The following is a 15,817-nucleotide window of genomic DNA, read 5'->3' as shown; positions in this document are numbered from 1 at the left end:
TGTATGTAGAGAAAGCTTCTAAAGCATACGGCAGGCTGAAAGGAAGTACGGCACCTGATTATGGCAGAGGTGTCGTGACTGGTATGTGGGTGGTTGGTCCTGGGACTGGCAGCACCCTCTGCTGGGCTGGGGGACCCCCCCAAGGCGGGAGCAGGTGTTTGTAGCTAGACCGCGTTTCAGGCCTCCCCACCTCGACACAGGAGGGTGGTGCAGCGCAGGTGTGGCTCAGACCCTGTCAGTGAATGCACTCCACTTCTGTTTCAGGCTTGTCCCGAAACTGTTCTATAAATGCGACCAAGGACAAGCCGACCCCGTCGTGGCTGTGGCGAGAGATCAAAGCAGTGTTTACCTGAAGCTCCTCATGCACGAGACTCAGCCTCCATCTCACTTCTCTGTCAGCACCATCACCAGGTATGCGCGCTGCGTGTGGGGATGTCATGGGGGGCTTTCTTGATGCATTGTGCTTTCCAGAGAGGTAGAGTCAGGTGAGGGCGTTTGCGTAGGTGGTCCCCTTTGGTAGGGTGTCCGTCCTTTCTGAGATTTGCCGCCTGTCTTCATTTAGGAAGCTCTGGCATAATCACAGCAAGACTTCATGAATCTTACAGTCCACTCACTACCAGATGAGTTCTCAAAGTGTATTTTGTGTGTGACGCTTAGGCTGTGTCTTTTCTAGAAATCTGTCCGGTAACTTTTTTGCTTCATTTGTGTTGCTGGTGAATAGTATGGTGAGGTTGTTATCTCCTCAACTTTCAGGGGCCTGGGCTGTGTTATTTAGGACTATCCACTAGTGTGGATCGCTGCAGTTACTGCTGTTCACATTGGCTGGGAGATGCTTTTAGTGGCTGCTGCCATGGGCGCACACAGCCCGCTCTCTTCAGCTCTTGGACCAGTGCACGCACTGTGCAGTCGTTGACCCAGAAATGCTTTAATGAATCAGTCAGTCTTACGGATCTTAGTTTGCGAAGAAGGCTGCAGAAGTGATCGTAAAAGACTGTCATGCAGGTTTTAACTCCTTGTGTTTTAAATGTTATTTTAAAAATGAGTTTTACTTGTAGCTGTCCTTTCTATTAGTAGGAATTTTTTTTAAAAGCTTGGACATCAGGTCTGAGATGTTTGCTTGATTGCTTTTGTTACGGATTTGGAACTCAAGCCAATCAGATGTGGAAGTTCTTCCCTCGCTAGCTGTCATCTCTTCTCACGTAAAGGTTGCTTTTAAAAAAACACATGGAAATAATTTTCTCAGAGAATTCCCTTTATGTAAATCTAAGAAGTGGCCTTTTCTTTTCTCTGAGAAGATTCGGGCTAAATATTCCTTTAAGATTGCAAAAGCAGTATGAGAGGATCTCACCCGGAGTTGGACAAGCTTAGGGTAAGTCGCTGTTGCTGAGCATCATCTCAGGAAATGCCAGCAGAGATGAGTCTAGCATCGTGTTAAAATTGGTTCCTTGCTCCAACTTTGAAAGTCTCTCCAGTTTTACATGCAGGCTGGCCTCTGGCCTCGGGCTGTGTTGTCCTGGTTCTTGCATAGAAAGCTCCGTGGCCAGGCGTGCAGTGCCGTTGGCACCTTCACTGCCCGCTCTCTGAGAATTGATGCAGGAAGAAAAGAAATCTTCTGAGTTTTATTGTTGGGTTCTGAGGATACCTGGAGATTCAGAAGTGACTCCAGCGCTGGTTCTGCTCAGGCGCCGCTGGTAACCAAGGCAGGGACTCAGAGTCCATGCGGGACCTCAGCAAGTGGCTGGCATTGGGGTGTGCCGTGAGGGCGATGTTGGGAAGGGCACTTTCATCTTTCAGGAAATCAGGACCAGCTTCAAGGAGATTTTTGACTTAAAGTTTGAAAGATGGGTGCTTTGGTCGTGTGGAGAGGTGGCTGCGAGGCTGTGGTGGGGGAGCGGTGGGGGATGCTGGGGGGGCGCCGGGACGTGGGTGTTCAGGGTGGGCCAGGGCCTGGAGAGGACTTCCTGTGACCACTGTAGTGCCCAGGTTCACTTCGTGTCTGTCTTTCACATCAAAGTCAAGACTGCTAGGATGTCTCATAGGTCTTAATCTCAAACTTAGAAATGCCCTTTGAATTTTAGAAGTATCGTAAGCTTTAATAGTAGATTTTAAGTCTCCATGTTTTTCTCACTAGAATATACAGAGGCTATAACTTACTGCCAACCATGACAGACGTCACAGTGGAAAACAACCTCTCAAGAGTCATTGCGGCCGTTTCCCGTGAACTGGTCACGTCGACCACGCGTGCACTCACCGTAAGTCTCCTTGGATGGCCTTGGTGAAGTTGACCCTGGGTGGTCCTGGCAGTTGGTTCTTCGTGGTGAGCTGCTACATGAGAGCTCGCATTTGTGGGGCTCGCTAAGAACTGGTGCTTCTTGGAGCAGAATCTTGGTGTATTCTAATGGAGAAGTACACTATTTTTTTTCCTGGTTATTAAAGTAATAGTGCTCTTTGTAAAAAAACCTCAACCAGTGCAGGAGGACATAAACATGAGAATAAAAACTACCATGATCAGAGTTGGTAATGTGTCAGAAGTTCAGAATGCCTCTGCTATAACTGAGTCTGTGGTGTGTGATGGGCCCTTAGGGGAAGAAATCAGAAATGCCAGCAAAGGTGTTTGTATAACGTACTCACCTGTGTCATTTCCTGTGACGCTGACGTTGGAAAAGGACCATGATGTCCAGGAATGCACAATGATTAAGTTCTGATTCTGATGAGACTCTGCATACGGTAGCATATTTATTACACAGTAGATGACATGGGCTTCGGGGATGGTGTAGTGCTACAGGGCGGTGGGGTTGGAGTGTGCCTGTGTATAATCCCATCTCTGTGCGGAAGTCCCTGCCACGCATGTACCCTCCTCACATACTCAGGAGAGTGACTGGCTAAAAATGGCCAGTTTTCGGATTGTGATCTTTGTTTCCTTCTTTATATTTTTCAGATATTTACAAATTTTCTAAAATGAACAAGGGTAACTTTCATAGTCAGAAATAGAGACTGTTGTACAAAGTAGTGTTAATTTGCAGATCACTAGGTTAAACCTTATTGTTTTATGTGATGGAAGAAATGCTTGCCTGTTGTAGAAAACGCCAACAATTAGAATTAGGCTATCCTCCTAAGTGCATAAGGGTCTTTTATTTATTTATTTATTTATTTTTATTTATTTGACAGAGAGAGATTACAAGTAGACAGAGAGGCAGGCAGAGAGAGAGGAGGAAGCAGGCTCCCCGCTGAGCAGAGAGCCCGATGCGGGACTCGATCCCAGGACCCTGAGATCATGACCTGAGCCGAAGGCAGCGGCCTAACCCACTGAGCCACCCAGGCGCCCCCATAAGTGTCTTTTAAACCTAAATATTATTTGGCCTCTCTGGTTTGGTCTTCCTTTGATTAAAATATCATAAACTTCACTTACTGTATCTATTGTGGCTTCATGTGGTGGGCACTGTTTAAGACTTGGGATATAAACACATGAGGGTCTCTGCGCTTGTGGTCCTTGCAGTCAGGTCAGGAGATGGATGTCAGTGAGCTTGGGTGCAGGAGCAGAGCAGGGGCGGGGAGGAAGGGCACTAAGGCAGGGAGGGGAAGGGTTGTGCCCGCTGTGGGCCTATCTTGATGGCACACAATGGGCTCTCCTTAGAGCCTGTGTTCTGCCTGTCCCACTCTGTCTTGGAAGGATGAATTGATACCAGGGTAGGACAGATATTGTCAGACACAGACCTCATTTATGTGTTTATTATACTTTTTATGAAGGATGAAACGTTCAATTTAATAAATGTTTTGTGTACATGGGTGTGATGTTATTGTCCTTTTCTCCTTTAGTTTGGGTGCTGTGAAGCTCTCTGTCTCCTTTCAACAGCCTTTCCCGTCTGCATTTGGAGTTTAGGTTGGCATTGTGGGTATGTATTTTTCTCAGCATATTGTTATCTATACTCAGGTGATACAGACATTATAGTTGGAATCCCCTGTTTTCTTTCTTAAATCTTTTATCAGTGTGACCTTTTGGAAAAAAGCACCCAGTGGAATCCTTGCTTTTGCCCTGTTAGCTGTATGGGAAACTAGGGATAAAGCTCTCGGGAAGTCTAGATTTGCTGGGATTCTCATGGGTGTCAGATGCTCACTCTTCAGTGCCTTGGAGGGTTTCAGGGTGTCATTTGTAGGTTCATTTTGGAGAATTCACATATGCTGGCAAGATGTTTCCTTTTTTTTGTTTTTTCTTTAAAGATTTTATTTATTTATTTGACAGAGATCACAGGTAGGCAGAGAGGCAGGCAGAGAGAGAGGGGGAGGCAGACTCCCTGCTGAGCAGAGAGCCTGAGGCAGGCCTCTATCCCAGGACCCCGGGATCATGACCTGAGCCGAAGGCAGAGGCTTTAACCTACTGAGCCACCCAGGCGCCCCAGGCAAGATGTTTCTGATTGGTTTAATTCTCTCCAAATGTCTACACTATGTACTAGAAACTTAGGAACATTCTTTGTTTGAAATCAGACGTGTCCCGTTGTACAAAATCCTGATGGACTATAGGAACTGTCAGGCTCATCTGAGCAGTTTTTATTTAAAAATGACTTTCTTCCAGTAGATGGCCCTAATAGCATTTGTGAAATAATTTCGAATCTCTTACAGTACTGAGGAGTAAGCTTTTATTATGTGTACTGATTTCTGAGAAGCATTTTGGTGACTCCCCATCATGTTTGGAAGCATCTACAGACGTCTTGTGTGTGTCAGCGTGTGGTCGGCTAACATTTGCGTGGAGCGGCTGGATTGCTGGTCCGGAGTGCTTGCTTCCCTTTGTCCACGGGTGGTTACTGAGCAACTACAGTTTCCAGTCAGAGCTTCAGCATCTTGATCTGACTCTGAGCAACTTTGGCATTGGAGTAAAATATGCTAAGTCAAAATCCAGAGAAAGCGAAAAAGTTATAAAAAACAGTTCAGTGGTTTTAATCAGATCTGCTGCCTGGTTTCCTTTGTCAGTGGTTTTCATGGAGCTGTGTTTTACTGACAGAATGTTAGTTAACAATAGTGAAGTAACTTTATGATCTAGTACAAAACATACAGTGACATGCCTTCTTCCTGGTTCATTCAAGAAGGCAGGACTGTTTGATTTAAAATTTTTGTCATTTCACCTGGCAACATGTCTGCTTCCAGGGTGCCCCCACTGAGCGCCTCCGACGAGTCGAGAAAGAGCTGTACTGTTGGCATGGCCACGATGATCCTCACCTTGCTCTCGTCAGCGTGGTTCCCACTGGATCTCTCAGCCCATCAGGATGCTTTGATTTTAGCTGGAAACTTGCTTGCAGGTACTGGTGCTGAGCTGAAACAGGGACTTGCAGTCTAGAGCTTTTGGGTTCCTTCTGGGGGTGGGGTGATGAACACACGGAGGGAAATTACTCCAGCGATGGTTTGATCCTCTAATTGGAGCATCCAACTTGACCAACTGGTGTGTGCTATGGGCAGCTGTTCTGACTGAGTAGTTTGAAGAAGCCTTTCCCTGTGCAGACCCTTAGTTGGCTACAGGTGAAATTATTTCTAATTTCATTTCAGCAGGCACCATGGCTGTAAGATAGCATGCTGTGTGGGCTGTTTTCCAGTCAGCTGTGGGTCAGTGGGGAAACACGTAGTCCAGGGGCAGTACCAGGAGGCCATAGCCACTCTCTTGTGGGTGCCCAGCACAGAAGGCAGGTCTTAGGGGCTGGCAGGAAAGGGCACCCCAGGTGGAGGGCATAGCCTGTTCGAAGGTATGGAGACATGAAAAGTTGTGTGACATCTGAGGACTGTGAGTTGTCTGGGATGTTAGGTGAGGTCCGGGATGGAGAGTGTGGGCCGTGAGGAAGGAGGGCCCTGAACTTGGTGGGTGTGGGTTGCTGGTTCATTACGGAGGACTGTGTGTTTGCTGTGGGAGGTCACAGAATTGCCTCACAGCCTAGCCCAGGGCAGGGTCCCTCCGCGGGCCTGAGTGTGGCTTGGAGGACAAGGTAGGGAAACCCACTTGGAAGGTTCATGGCACGGTCGAGGCAAGAGAGAGAGTCTCAACGAGATCCCGTCTGTGGGCTGGCGGGGGGAAGATTCTGAAGGGCAGGAGCAGTAGCCCGTGGCCACCAGTGGAACTTTGGCTGTAAAGGTCCAGAGGGCCTGGGGTGATTGGCACATCCGGGGTGGGTGTGCATCTGGGGGTGACATTCATGTAAGTCCATTTGCAGTTGGAGGAAGCAGGTGACCACACAGTGGAGCTGTCCAGCAAACTCAAAGGGGGCGGGTCTCAGTGACTCAGCTTCCCTGGTGATTTCTCTACCCCTCCTTGTACCGTATCACAGCCAGTGCCCCCAAATCTCTGAGAAGTTCATGGACCTCCGAAGAAGAGGTCAGCCCAGCAACTGCCAAGCAGGAAGAGGTCTGGCCAGCTCTGGGTGATCGGACCCTGGTGCCCATGGTGGAACAGCTTTTCTCGCACCTGCTGAAGGTGATTAATATCTGTGCTCACGTCTTGGACGACGTGGCTCCCGGACCAGCAATAAAGGTAACTGCAGGCTGGGCAGCTGCATCAGTGCAGCCTTGGTGACCCCATGGGCGCCAGACCTGCCTTCACTCACTCATCTACCTCTTCCTTAATCTCTTTTGCTCTAAATGAACAAAATTGCTCCCAGGGTGACCATAAATTTAACACCAAAACGTGTCCTCCAATTTGTAGCTTTTTCGTTACCATCCTTGTTTACTGTCGCCTCTAAGAGGGAAAGAACTAGCTGCGTCTGTAGGCTTTCGGCAGTGGCCGAATAAGCTCAGAATTGACGTTGCCGGGGACGCCTGGGTGGCTCAGTTGGTTGGACGACTGCCTTCAGCTCAGGTCATGATCCTGGAGTCCCGGGATCGAGTCCCGCATCGGGCTCCCGGCTCCACTGGGAGTCTGCTTCTCTCTCTGACCACCTCCTTGCTCATGTTCTCTCTCACTGCCTCTCTCTCAAATTAAAAAACAAAACAAAACATTGACGTTGCCATGTCCTGGGACGTCCGCAGGCCATTCTGCTTCTATGAGAAGCCTAGTTCCACAGAATGAACTTCAGAACAAATGGCAAACCGTTTGCACAGTGAACTTCAGATAGATGAGTTCACTTATAATCAGACCCAGTTCTTTGCTTTCCCGTATTTTCCACCTGAAGTTACTTCCACCACGAAAAACCTCTTTGAACATCATGTTCTCCCTTAGTGGCCATTTGGTCTCCCCATCACTACAGACTTTTCTAAAGAGTCTCCCCACTTAACACCTTAGTGCCTCTTGCTGCCCCAGCACCAGCCTGGACGCAATCCGGCCCCCGATTCTTAAACCCGGCAGGTCGGCTTTCGGCCACTATTCTCCAGAGCTGTGCTTCCTGCCAAGATCAGTTTTTGAGTCTTGTGGGTGCCTCTTGGGTCCTGTCTCAACTGCTGCTCCACACCCTTGGAGCCGCCACGCTGGTCCTGACACGGGTGCTCCTTCTGGCCTCCAGGTTGTCTCTAGTTTTTCTCTACCCTGGTTTCATCTCTCTGCCCACCTCAGAGAGCCTCTAGGCTCTGTCCTAGGTTGCCTTCTGTCTTGATACTCCTGGGCAGGTGCCCTCCAGTGTGGCTCTGCAGCAATGGGAACGCGTGCAGCAGAGCTGCCAGCCTGGGCGGCAGCTGCTAACCACACATGGCGAGTGAGCACTTGAAATGTGGCCAGTGCAGCTGAGGTGCTGAGCTGCTAATTTTGTTTGTCATTATGTGGAAGTGACCACGTGTGGACCGTGGCTCAGTACGGGTGGGCAGTGCAGATGGTCACACGTCGGAGGCCCTGGCTCCATCGTGGTGCATCTGCAGAGACATGTGACGCCTCTGCTGGGATGGCCCGCAGATCTCAGACATGAGTCTGGACTGTTTGGCTTCACCCCTGCACGCACACTCCCCTCACTTTGTGCTCCGTTAGCTGGGAGCATGGAGGTCTCCTAGCTCCTCACTGTTCCTTGTCAGGTCCTGAGTTTTCCCTGCTAAACGTCCTGCAGACCCTACACACACGCGCACCAGTGTCTACACAGACGCACGCACATGCAGATCACACATAGCTGAGCATGTACGCGCGTCTGTGCATGGGCTTCCCCATTCTGGTGCCACTTGGCGGCCTGGTGGACATTCCGCCCCCTCTCTCTCCCTCCTCCTGCTTCAGACGGCATTCTTCATATCCTCAGTTGCAGCGCAGTTCCTGTGCCCTATAGCTCATCAGTTCGAAGCATAGGATTGCGTGGGTTTTCCTGTGCCCACAATCATGTGGCCATCACCACAATCCATTGAGAGCCCGGGAAGGAATGCTATGCCATTTAGGTGTCACCGCCCCCCACACCTCCCATGTCCCCCAGCTCCAGGTGGCCACCAGCTGCTTGTTGTTTCTATAGACCTGCCCATCCCAGACATTTCACAGGAAGGGACTGTGCGATCCCTTGCATTTGTCTCCCCTCCCTTGGCAGGCGCTCCAGATGCAGCAGCCCCTGTCCTGGCTGGTCTGTCTGTCCCTGCTGCCTTCGGTCTGCTCTCCTGTGGCAGCCGTTTGTCCCATTCCATCCGCTTCTCTGAGACCATGGAGAGAGGAGCAGAGCTGGGGCCTGCCGGGCACGTCCCTTCCCTGGGGTCCTCACCGTGCCCCCACGCCAGTGCCCCCACAGCACGTCCTCTGCCCTGTGTACAGGGTCTGTGGACCCCGAGCTGGGTGACTTGTTAGCTTTAGTGTTCAAGAAGTTACTTCGTCTCTGAACCCATTTTCTCATTTGAAGAATGGGTTTACAGCGTTGCTTCATACATTTGTCACATCCTGCCTCCCGCAGAGTGCCCTGGCTGCTTGCTGCTGGGGGCAGTGGGCCCCACCTGGCTCTCTGAGGGGCCTTGCATCCTCGGTCACTCACAGCGCACCTGTTAGAAGGTTCTAGATCCGTACCTGCCAGTGTGATTGCTATGAGGGCTACAGCAGGTGCTCTGTGGACTGTGTCTGAATTCTGTGAATGAGGACTCACAGAGAAAAATGATCATATGTAGTTGTGCTTAAGAAATGGGAAGTCTTGTGTGTGACTTTCAGTTTCCGTGTTGGTTGGGCGCCCTTCATGGACTCTTGTTTTTATTATAGGCAGCCTTGCCATCTCTGACAAACCCTCCATCTTTGAGTCCCATCCGACGGAAGGGAAAGGAGAAAGAACCCGGAGAGCCAGCCTCTGTGCCCTTGAGCCCCAAGAAAGGCAGTGAAGCCAGTCCAGGTATGAAATGACGACGGGGAGGGCTGGGGCTGGGGCGCCTGCATATCAGCGAGATCACATTCACGCCCAGCTTAATTTAATAGCTTGGTAGTTTTTGGAAATAAAGTTCACGGCAGTGAAGCCAGAGAAGGCGTTTCCCTGGTTTGGTTTCAGATGTTAAATATTAATTCCTAAATGTGTGTGGACCACGTTCCTGTCTTGGCGTCACTCTGTGTCACTGGCTGACACGTGGCCGTGGTGGTCTGTGGGCCGCTGGCCCCCAGCAAGCTGTCCTGCCTGCCGTCCTCCCTGTCCCGCTTCTCCCTCTTTCCATTTACAATTTCAGTCAGGGAGGTATGTGTGGATAGCCAGGAACAGAGCTAGTGGATGAAAGAGTTTGTCCTGACATGTGAAGATTAAAGCCTAAAGTGCCGACGTGGGGAACAATCATCTGAGTGAGAGGAACCCGACAAACTTAGATGTGTGGCGGGGTTGCCAGCCCTGGGAGGGGCCGACGTTTGCGTGGGGCCCTGTGTCTTCTGGACCGGCCGTGAATGGGCACAGGAAGGCCTAGGCAGGGTGAGAGGTGACTGAGCTGTGCTGTCGCACTCCCACCAGACCCGTTGGCACATCTCACGGCGCTTGGGGGTCATTCGTGATCCTCCCAGGAGACACATGACGTTAAGGCTTTCGAAGAGTGCTCCTTTCTGAGGACTGACAGGGCACTGCAGGAAGCTTTACCAGCTTTGAAAGCTTCTGAACTTGACAAATGTCGTATGTCACTGATCATCTTCGGTGGATTAAAGAGAGGGCTGTGAGTCAATAATCTTTAAATTTTGAGAACAGTTTTACTTAGTGCTTGGCATTTTGTGACGGTCTACTTGCCATCTTCAGTCTGGAAGCACGCTGTTGGCGTCCGGGGCTCCTGGTCACTTTGGCTGGGCTTAGCCCCACCGTGCCACTGGGAGGCACGGTGCTAGGGCCCATGTGGGGGCTAGAGGCCACTGGCTTGCGGCTCCTCTGATGTGCAGCCAGGCAGCCAAACTGTGCCAGATGGTAGCATGCTGCTGCTCTTCTTTTTTCTCATCTCACCTCATTGTTTTGGGGGAGATATTCAGACTCTGTTTATGCTTATGTCAATTCCTTGTTACTTCTAAGTAATTAAAAAGTCAGAGGAAGAATTTGAATTTATTCTGTTATCATATGTTTAAAAAATTGTTATTGCCAGTAATCTCTTTAACTTGGCAAGTGTGTACTTTTGAGCTCAATGTGTATTTTGTGTGTTTTAAAGCCTCTCGACAATCTGATGCCCCAGGGCCTGTTACAGCAAATAAATCCTCATCGTTGGGGAGTTTCTGTCACCTTCCTTCGTACCTCAAATTGCACGACGTCCTGAAAGCTACTCACGCCAACTACAAGGTGCGGCTCCTTTTGTGAAAATATGCACACAATTTTCTAATCGATCATGGTGTCTTTCTTAAGATTGATCGCTTGTGTACGTACATAGATGGGCGTACAAGGAAGTCCCTGTGAATCAGTAGTTTCTCCCAGTTTGTCTTTCAGCTTTGATTATGGTAGCTCTCATCACACAAGCATGGGAGCAGTGATCTCTGGGTTTAGCCGTGCTGTGTCTGGGCATCCCGGGCTGCCTCACAGTCCAGTACGGGCTGGCAGGCCTCGGGCCTTGGTGTGTACACATTCTCATAGCTGGGACTTTTTTTTATCGCCGTGTGGGAAGGATGCACGGGCGTGGTCTGCAGGAATCCAGGTGCAGGCTTGCTGTGCTCTGTCTCCCCCACACTTGTCCCCAAACCACAGAGGCTTCTCTGCCTGACATGAAGCAAAACCACGGGCTCACAGAGGAATTATAGGTGTGCAGCTAAAAACGTGGGCTTCATTGCCATAGTCCAGGCCCAGGGAACCCCGCCAGCAGTGTAGGGCCTGCCGACGGGCCAGGTATGCAGACACTCCCGAGGGCCAACCTTACAGACAGGTGTCTGCAGGGAGAGCAGTCTGCTTGTCCACTCTTCTGCACAGGTGTGTTTCGGCTTTCTCATGCTGAGACAATGAAGGAAAAATCTCCCGTGTTTCTCTTAGGGCTTTTCACTGGTGAGCTACCTGCTTAGTTGCCCCCAGCACTGTTTCCCTAGTGAGCCGTTTCTCCTGCACTAACTAATCTGAAACACAGCCTTTTCCAGATGCTGAATTCTCGTGGGTCTGTATTTCATCTACTATTTGGTGACATTAGTCTGTCCATCTGTTCCTCTGTTAGAAGCATGCATGCCCATTATGTAGCTCTGGAGTACATCTTTGAGGCAGTCAGTTCCCCTATTCTGCCTTAGAATCTTTTCTTGATGTTCCTTTATTTTTGTATTTGTGCACTAGAATAAGCTCATCTAGTTCCAAAGGATCCTGAGAATATTTCCACTGGGGTCATGTTAAATTTATAGATTAATTCAGAGAGAACCAATATTGAGATGTGAAATACACCTGTCCAAATGCTTTTTTGTTTATTGAAATGTTCTTGTATGTGTCTCAGATGTACGTAAAGTTTAAAGAATTTTTAAAAAGAATTTTTGAAGATTATTTCACATAGATTTTATATATTTCTTGATAAATATGTCCCCAGATGGTCATCATCTTTTGTTACTGATTGATATTTCTCAGTTTTTTTGAAAACCGTATATAAACCTCATCTGGTTTCTTTTCTGAAGAATATTGATGATTTTGAAAGGTACGAATCTTCAGCTGTGTTTGCAGCAGATTCAGAGGCTCTCTTTAGTTTGTGTTTCTCCTGTCACCCACCCAAGTGGCAGGGGGCACGATGGAAATCCTGCAGAGCGAAAGTGTTTTTTTCTGCCTGTTTTCAACTCCTGTCTCTGGTCTTGGGACCCTGTTGATGCTCCTGGCATCTATTCCATCCTTATCATTTCCCCTCTGGGTCACTTCTTGGCCTTTTGGCTAAGATCAAGTGCATTTCCCCTCTGGGAAGTCCTGGGCTTCACGCTATACCCCATTCACCGTGACCCCCCAGTATCTCGGACGCCCGCCTTGTTGGCGTGTTTGGAGTGCCTGGCACATGTGAGATTCGTCACAAGGTCTCTTCATCTTCATTCCTCCTCCTGAGTGGCCGTGTCTGTGGCCCTCCACTCTGGCTCCGTTCTCAGCCCCCTTCCATGTCCTGTGGCCTGGTGTCACCTCTGTTCTTCTTCAAGCTCGGCCTTCCTGTGTGCTTGCCCCTCGCCCCCTTGCCCTGCCCTGCCTGCTGGAGGTGAGCGCCTTCTGTCCTGCCCCTGTGGGATGTGGCTCTACTTGTCCTTCCTCAGATTGTTGGAAAGGCCCCTCCTGGTGACACAGAGCAGCCACGGGACTCGGGCCTGCCCAGTGGTTGTCTTCCATGTGTGTCTCGCCTGCCGCCCTCCCCCATGGCCCAGGAGTGCTTTCTCTCTCATGAGGGGCTATATTTGAGTTCACGGAGCAGATTCTTTTCTCTGTTGCAGCGTTTTTGTTGGTTTTTATTTTCATAGTTGATCTCTCCCCTCCTGGCCCTTGTTCCATGTTTTGTCTTTGGAGCTGACCCCTTTTCTTAGGCTGTTAAGTAGGGGAGTTGCATAACTGAATTCAACTGGGCCCTTTAGAATCCTAATTTAATCCTTCTTAAGATGAATTTAATATTTTGCCATAGCCAGGCTAAAAGGCAGTTTCTGGATTTGATAATGATTCCTCAGGGATACTAATATATTTAGAACAAGTTGTGTATTTTTTATTTTTTGATCTCGTGCTTATCAGATGCTGGTTATAATGGACATTTACATTTTTCCCCCCTCATGATAGAAGATCAAAAATTCTTTCTTTCAATAGCATCGATGTAAGTTGGAAGATGCTTCTGAAAGATGCCAGTTTTATACAGCTATCTGGAAGAGGTGTTTCCTTTCCGAGGCATTTTCCCAGCGCTGACCGCAAACAGCCCTCATGGCACGTGTGTAGGGTTGCAGAGCAGGACACCTCCCACCACATGGATGGCGCATGTCTTTGTTGCACGTGACAGACGGGATGGTGCAAGTAATCCTGTGTTCTTTTCCTCCACCTTCCCAAGGTTACCTTGGATCTTCAGAACAGCACTGAAAAGTTTGGAGGCTTTCTGCGCTCTGCCTTGGATGTTCTCTCTCAGATCCTGGAGCTGGCAACACTGCAGGACATTGGGAAGGTGGGTGTTTGGTTTCTTGTCATTGAGCTGTAGCTGCCAACATGAGGACCTGTGCAGCTGGAATGCCAGCAGTCAGGCACGTTCAGAAGGCATTAGTGGCTTGAGAAGCTTCTGCGTGTGTCCCCCTCACCCCCTGCACCATGTTGTAGCTTTGGACTCTGATGCTTGTCTTAGCCTCAGGCTGGAGGTGTTCTGCCTCTCTCCTCTTTTCAGTTGCTTTCTGTGCATTAGCTTAGACCCAGCTTATTCTAGAATATGAGTGGGTTTAAACTGTGCTGACAGTCCCTTTGTGTTCTTATTGATCTTTGCAAGCGGAAAGGGTGACAACAGATGTGGTGAGGGTACAGAGCTGGCTCCTTTGGGCTGTGGGAAGCCGCAGAGCAGTGGTAGATGCTCCTTTGCCGCAGCCCCAAGCCCTGTGTGCCCCACCATCATCTGACAAGCTGGCGCTTGGACACATGAGAGTTCCAGGAGTTGTGTGGTGAGCGCCTGTCTCAAGTGTCCATACCCCAGGGCCTTGACTGTGTATCCACCTACCAGCTCTGGGGGCGTCTTACCTTCTTCTGATGGATTGCTCCCCCTTTAAACATGTCTGTCAAGCAAAGTACCATATGCTGGTGAAATTTGTTTGTTTTTGTTTCTCTCAGTCTTTCTCTTGGCTCATAAGCACACCTACTTTTTTGTGATTACATACGGTATTCCGTTTCTTTTCAGTTCTCTCTTGTGGTTTTTTCATGTCTGTTTAGTGCATGAACCTTTTTTTTATGGCTGGATATTGTGCTGTTGCAACTGATGCTCAGTTGTCCCTCAGAGTGAGACTTGTCAGAGCTGTTCCTGATCCGGCCTTCCTGGGGAGACCTGCTACGCGTCTGCAGGCATGGGGCTCTTCCCTATAGGGTCCTTGGTCCTGGCGACCCATTGCTTTTCGTCTCTCTTACCAACAGGTATCTTGTGGCCTGTGGTCTGTGTGCAATAACATCTTGTGGCAAAATGGGAAGTACAGTACAGTTTAACTTTGAATGTTAGAATGTTAGATATCTAACTTTGAATGATATATATGAGATTTTTTTTTTTTTTTTTTTTGATAGAGAGAGATCACAAGTAGATGGAGAGGCAGGCAGAGAGAGAGAGAGATAGAAGCAGGCTCCGTGCTGAGCAGAGAGCCTGACGCGGGACTCGATCCCAGGACCCTGAGATCATGACCTGAGCCGAAGGCAGTGGCTTAACCCACTGAGCCACCCAGGCGCCCTATATATGAGATTTTTAAAATACTAAAACTTTGGTGTTTTTTTGGAATTCAGATGACTTTTTGTCTTTTTTACTTTTGTTTTTGTATTTTTTCATTTTCTAGGAGCATGGTTCCTTTTCTCTTGTTATCCTTTTTTTTTTTTTTTAAAGATTATTTATTTATTTATTTATTTGACAGAAAGAGATCACAAGTAGGCAGAGAGAGAGGAAGGGAAGCAGGCCTCCCACTGAGCAGAGAGCCGATGCGGGACTCGAGATCATGACCTGAGCCGAAGGCAGTGGCTTCTTAACCCACTGAGCCACCCAGGCGCCCTCTTGTTATCTTTTTATTATGACTTCCACATACATAGAAATATTTGTTCTCCTGTGGCCACTGGTGAATTTATCCCCTGGTGCATTCATCCCCAGATGGGAAAGTAAATAATGAAGTCCCAGTCTAGTAAGTGTTGGCATTAGGGGTCCTGATAGTTCTGAAAACAGGGATAGCCTTATATTTCTTCTTTTTTAGAGGTGTGTGTAGTAACTTCATCTCCCAACATCCTTGTATCTGGGGCAGGAGTGACTGCGCGTTGCCGCTTCTTGTCTTTGTCTTTATGGGTAAAGAGCACTTGCTTCCCCCTCCTTGCCTGCTGTTCCGCTTTGATCTCTTTTGCTGTTGATGACAAAGGCCTGTTGCAGCCATGGTTTTGGCTTCCCCGATCCCCCATCAGGGCTCTGGGAGCCTCTTCTGCTTAAATACTCAGTCTTCCTTCCTGGTCTTCTCAATGAAAGTGCATGGCGGAACCCCCCAGGATTTTCTTTGCATGTGGACACCTGTGTGTGAGGAGTCTCCTTGGCCAGTCCCTACACGGGGAGGGCTGGGACCCCCTCTGGCCAGACACGCCGCCCAGCTTGGGGGAAGCCTGTCCAGGGGCCCAAGTGGCAAGATCAGGGTATAGACTCACGACCTGATGCTTATGGATTTGTGGCGGGTGCCCCTACCAGACACAGTCTTGCTGCCGTGCACACACGGGACATGCAAGGACACGTGCCATCTCTGGCTCTGGGGGGCCTGAGCCCCACACACAGCTTGGGAGAGCGATGCCACCTGCAAAACATACCAGCAGCTTTCCCTCAGATTTCTGTGAGCTCATCTGATTATACC

The 15,817-nt window shown here is 49.2% G+C and overlaps 1 protein-coding gene across 2 annotated transcripts in view; it reads left to right on the top strand.

Annotated features, from left to right (window-relative positions):
- Positions 1–15,817, top strand: part of HTT (huntingtin) — a 141,512-nt gene that overhangs the window by 60,209 nt on the left and 65,486 nt on the right. For both annotated transcript variants that reach the window (XM_082727054.1, XM_082727055.1), the window contains 8 exons: positions 265–411; positions 2,132–2,252; positions 3,817–3,893; positions 5,140–5,291; positions 6,306–6,508; positions 9,113–9,239; positions 10,510–10,637; positions 13,315–13,425. In XM_082727054.1, the coding sequence (XP_082583180.1) occupies positions 265–411; positions 2,132–2,252; positions 3,817–3,893; positions 5,140–5,291; positions 6,306–6,508; positions 9,113–9,239; positions 10,510–10,637; positions 13,315–13,425 (1,066 nt within the window). The remainder of the gene's footprint in view (positions 1–264; positions 412–2,131; positions 2,253–3,816; positions 3,894–5,139; positions 5,292–6,305; positions 6,509–9,112; positions 9,240–10,509; positions 10,638–13,314; positions 13,426–15,817) is intronic.

This window comes from Mustela nivalis, assembly GCF_964662115.1.
Source record: "Mustela nivalis genome assembly, chromosome: 4".
NCBI lineage: Eukaryota > Metazoa > Chordata > Mammalia > Carnivora > Mustelidae > Mustela > Mustela nivalis.
This window is presented reverse-complemented; position numbering and strand designations above follow the sequence as displayed.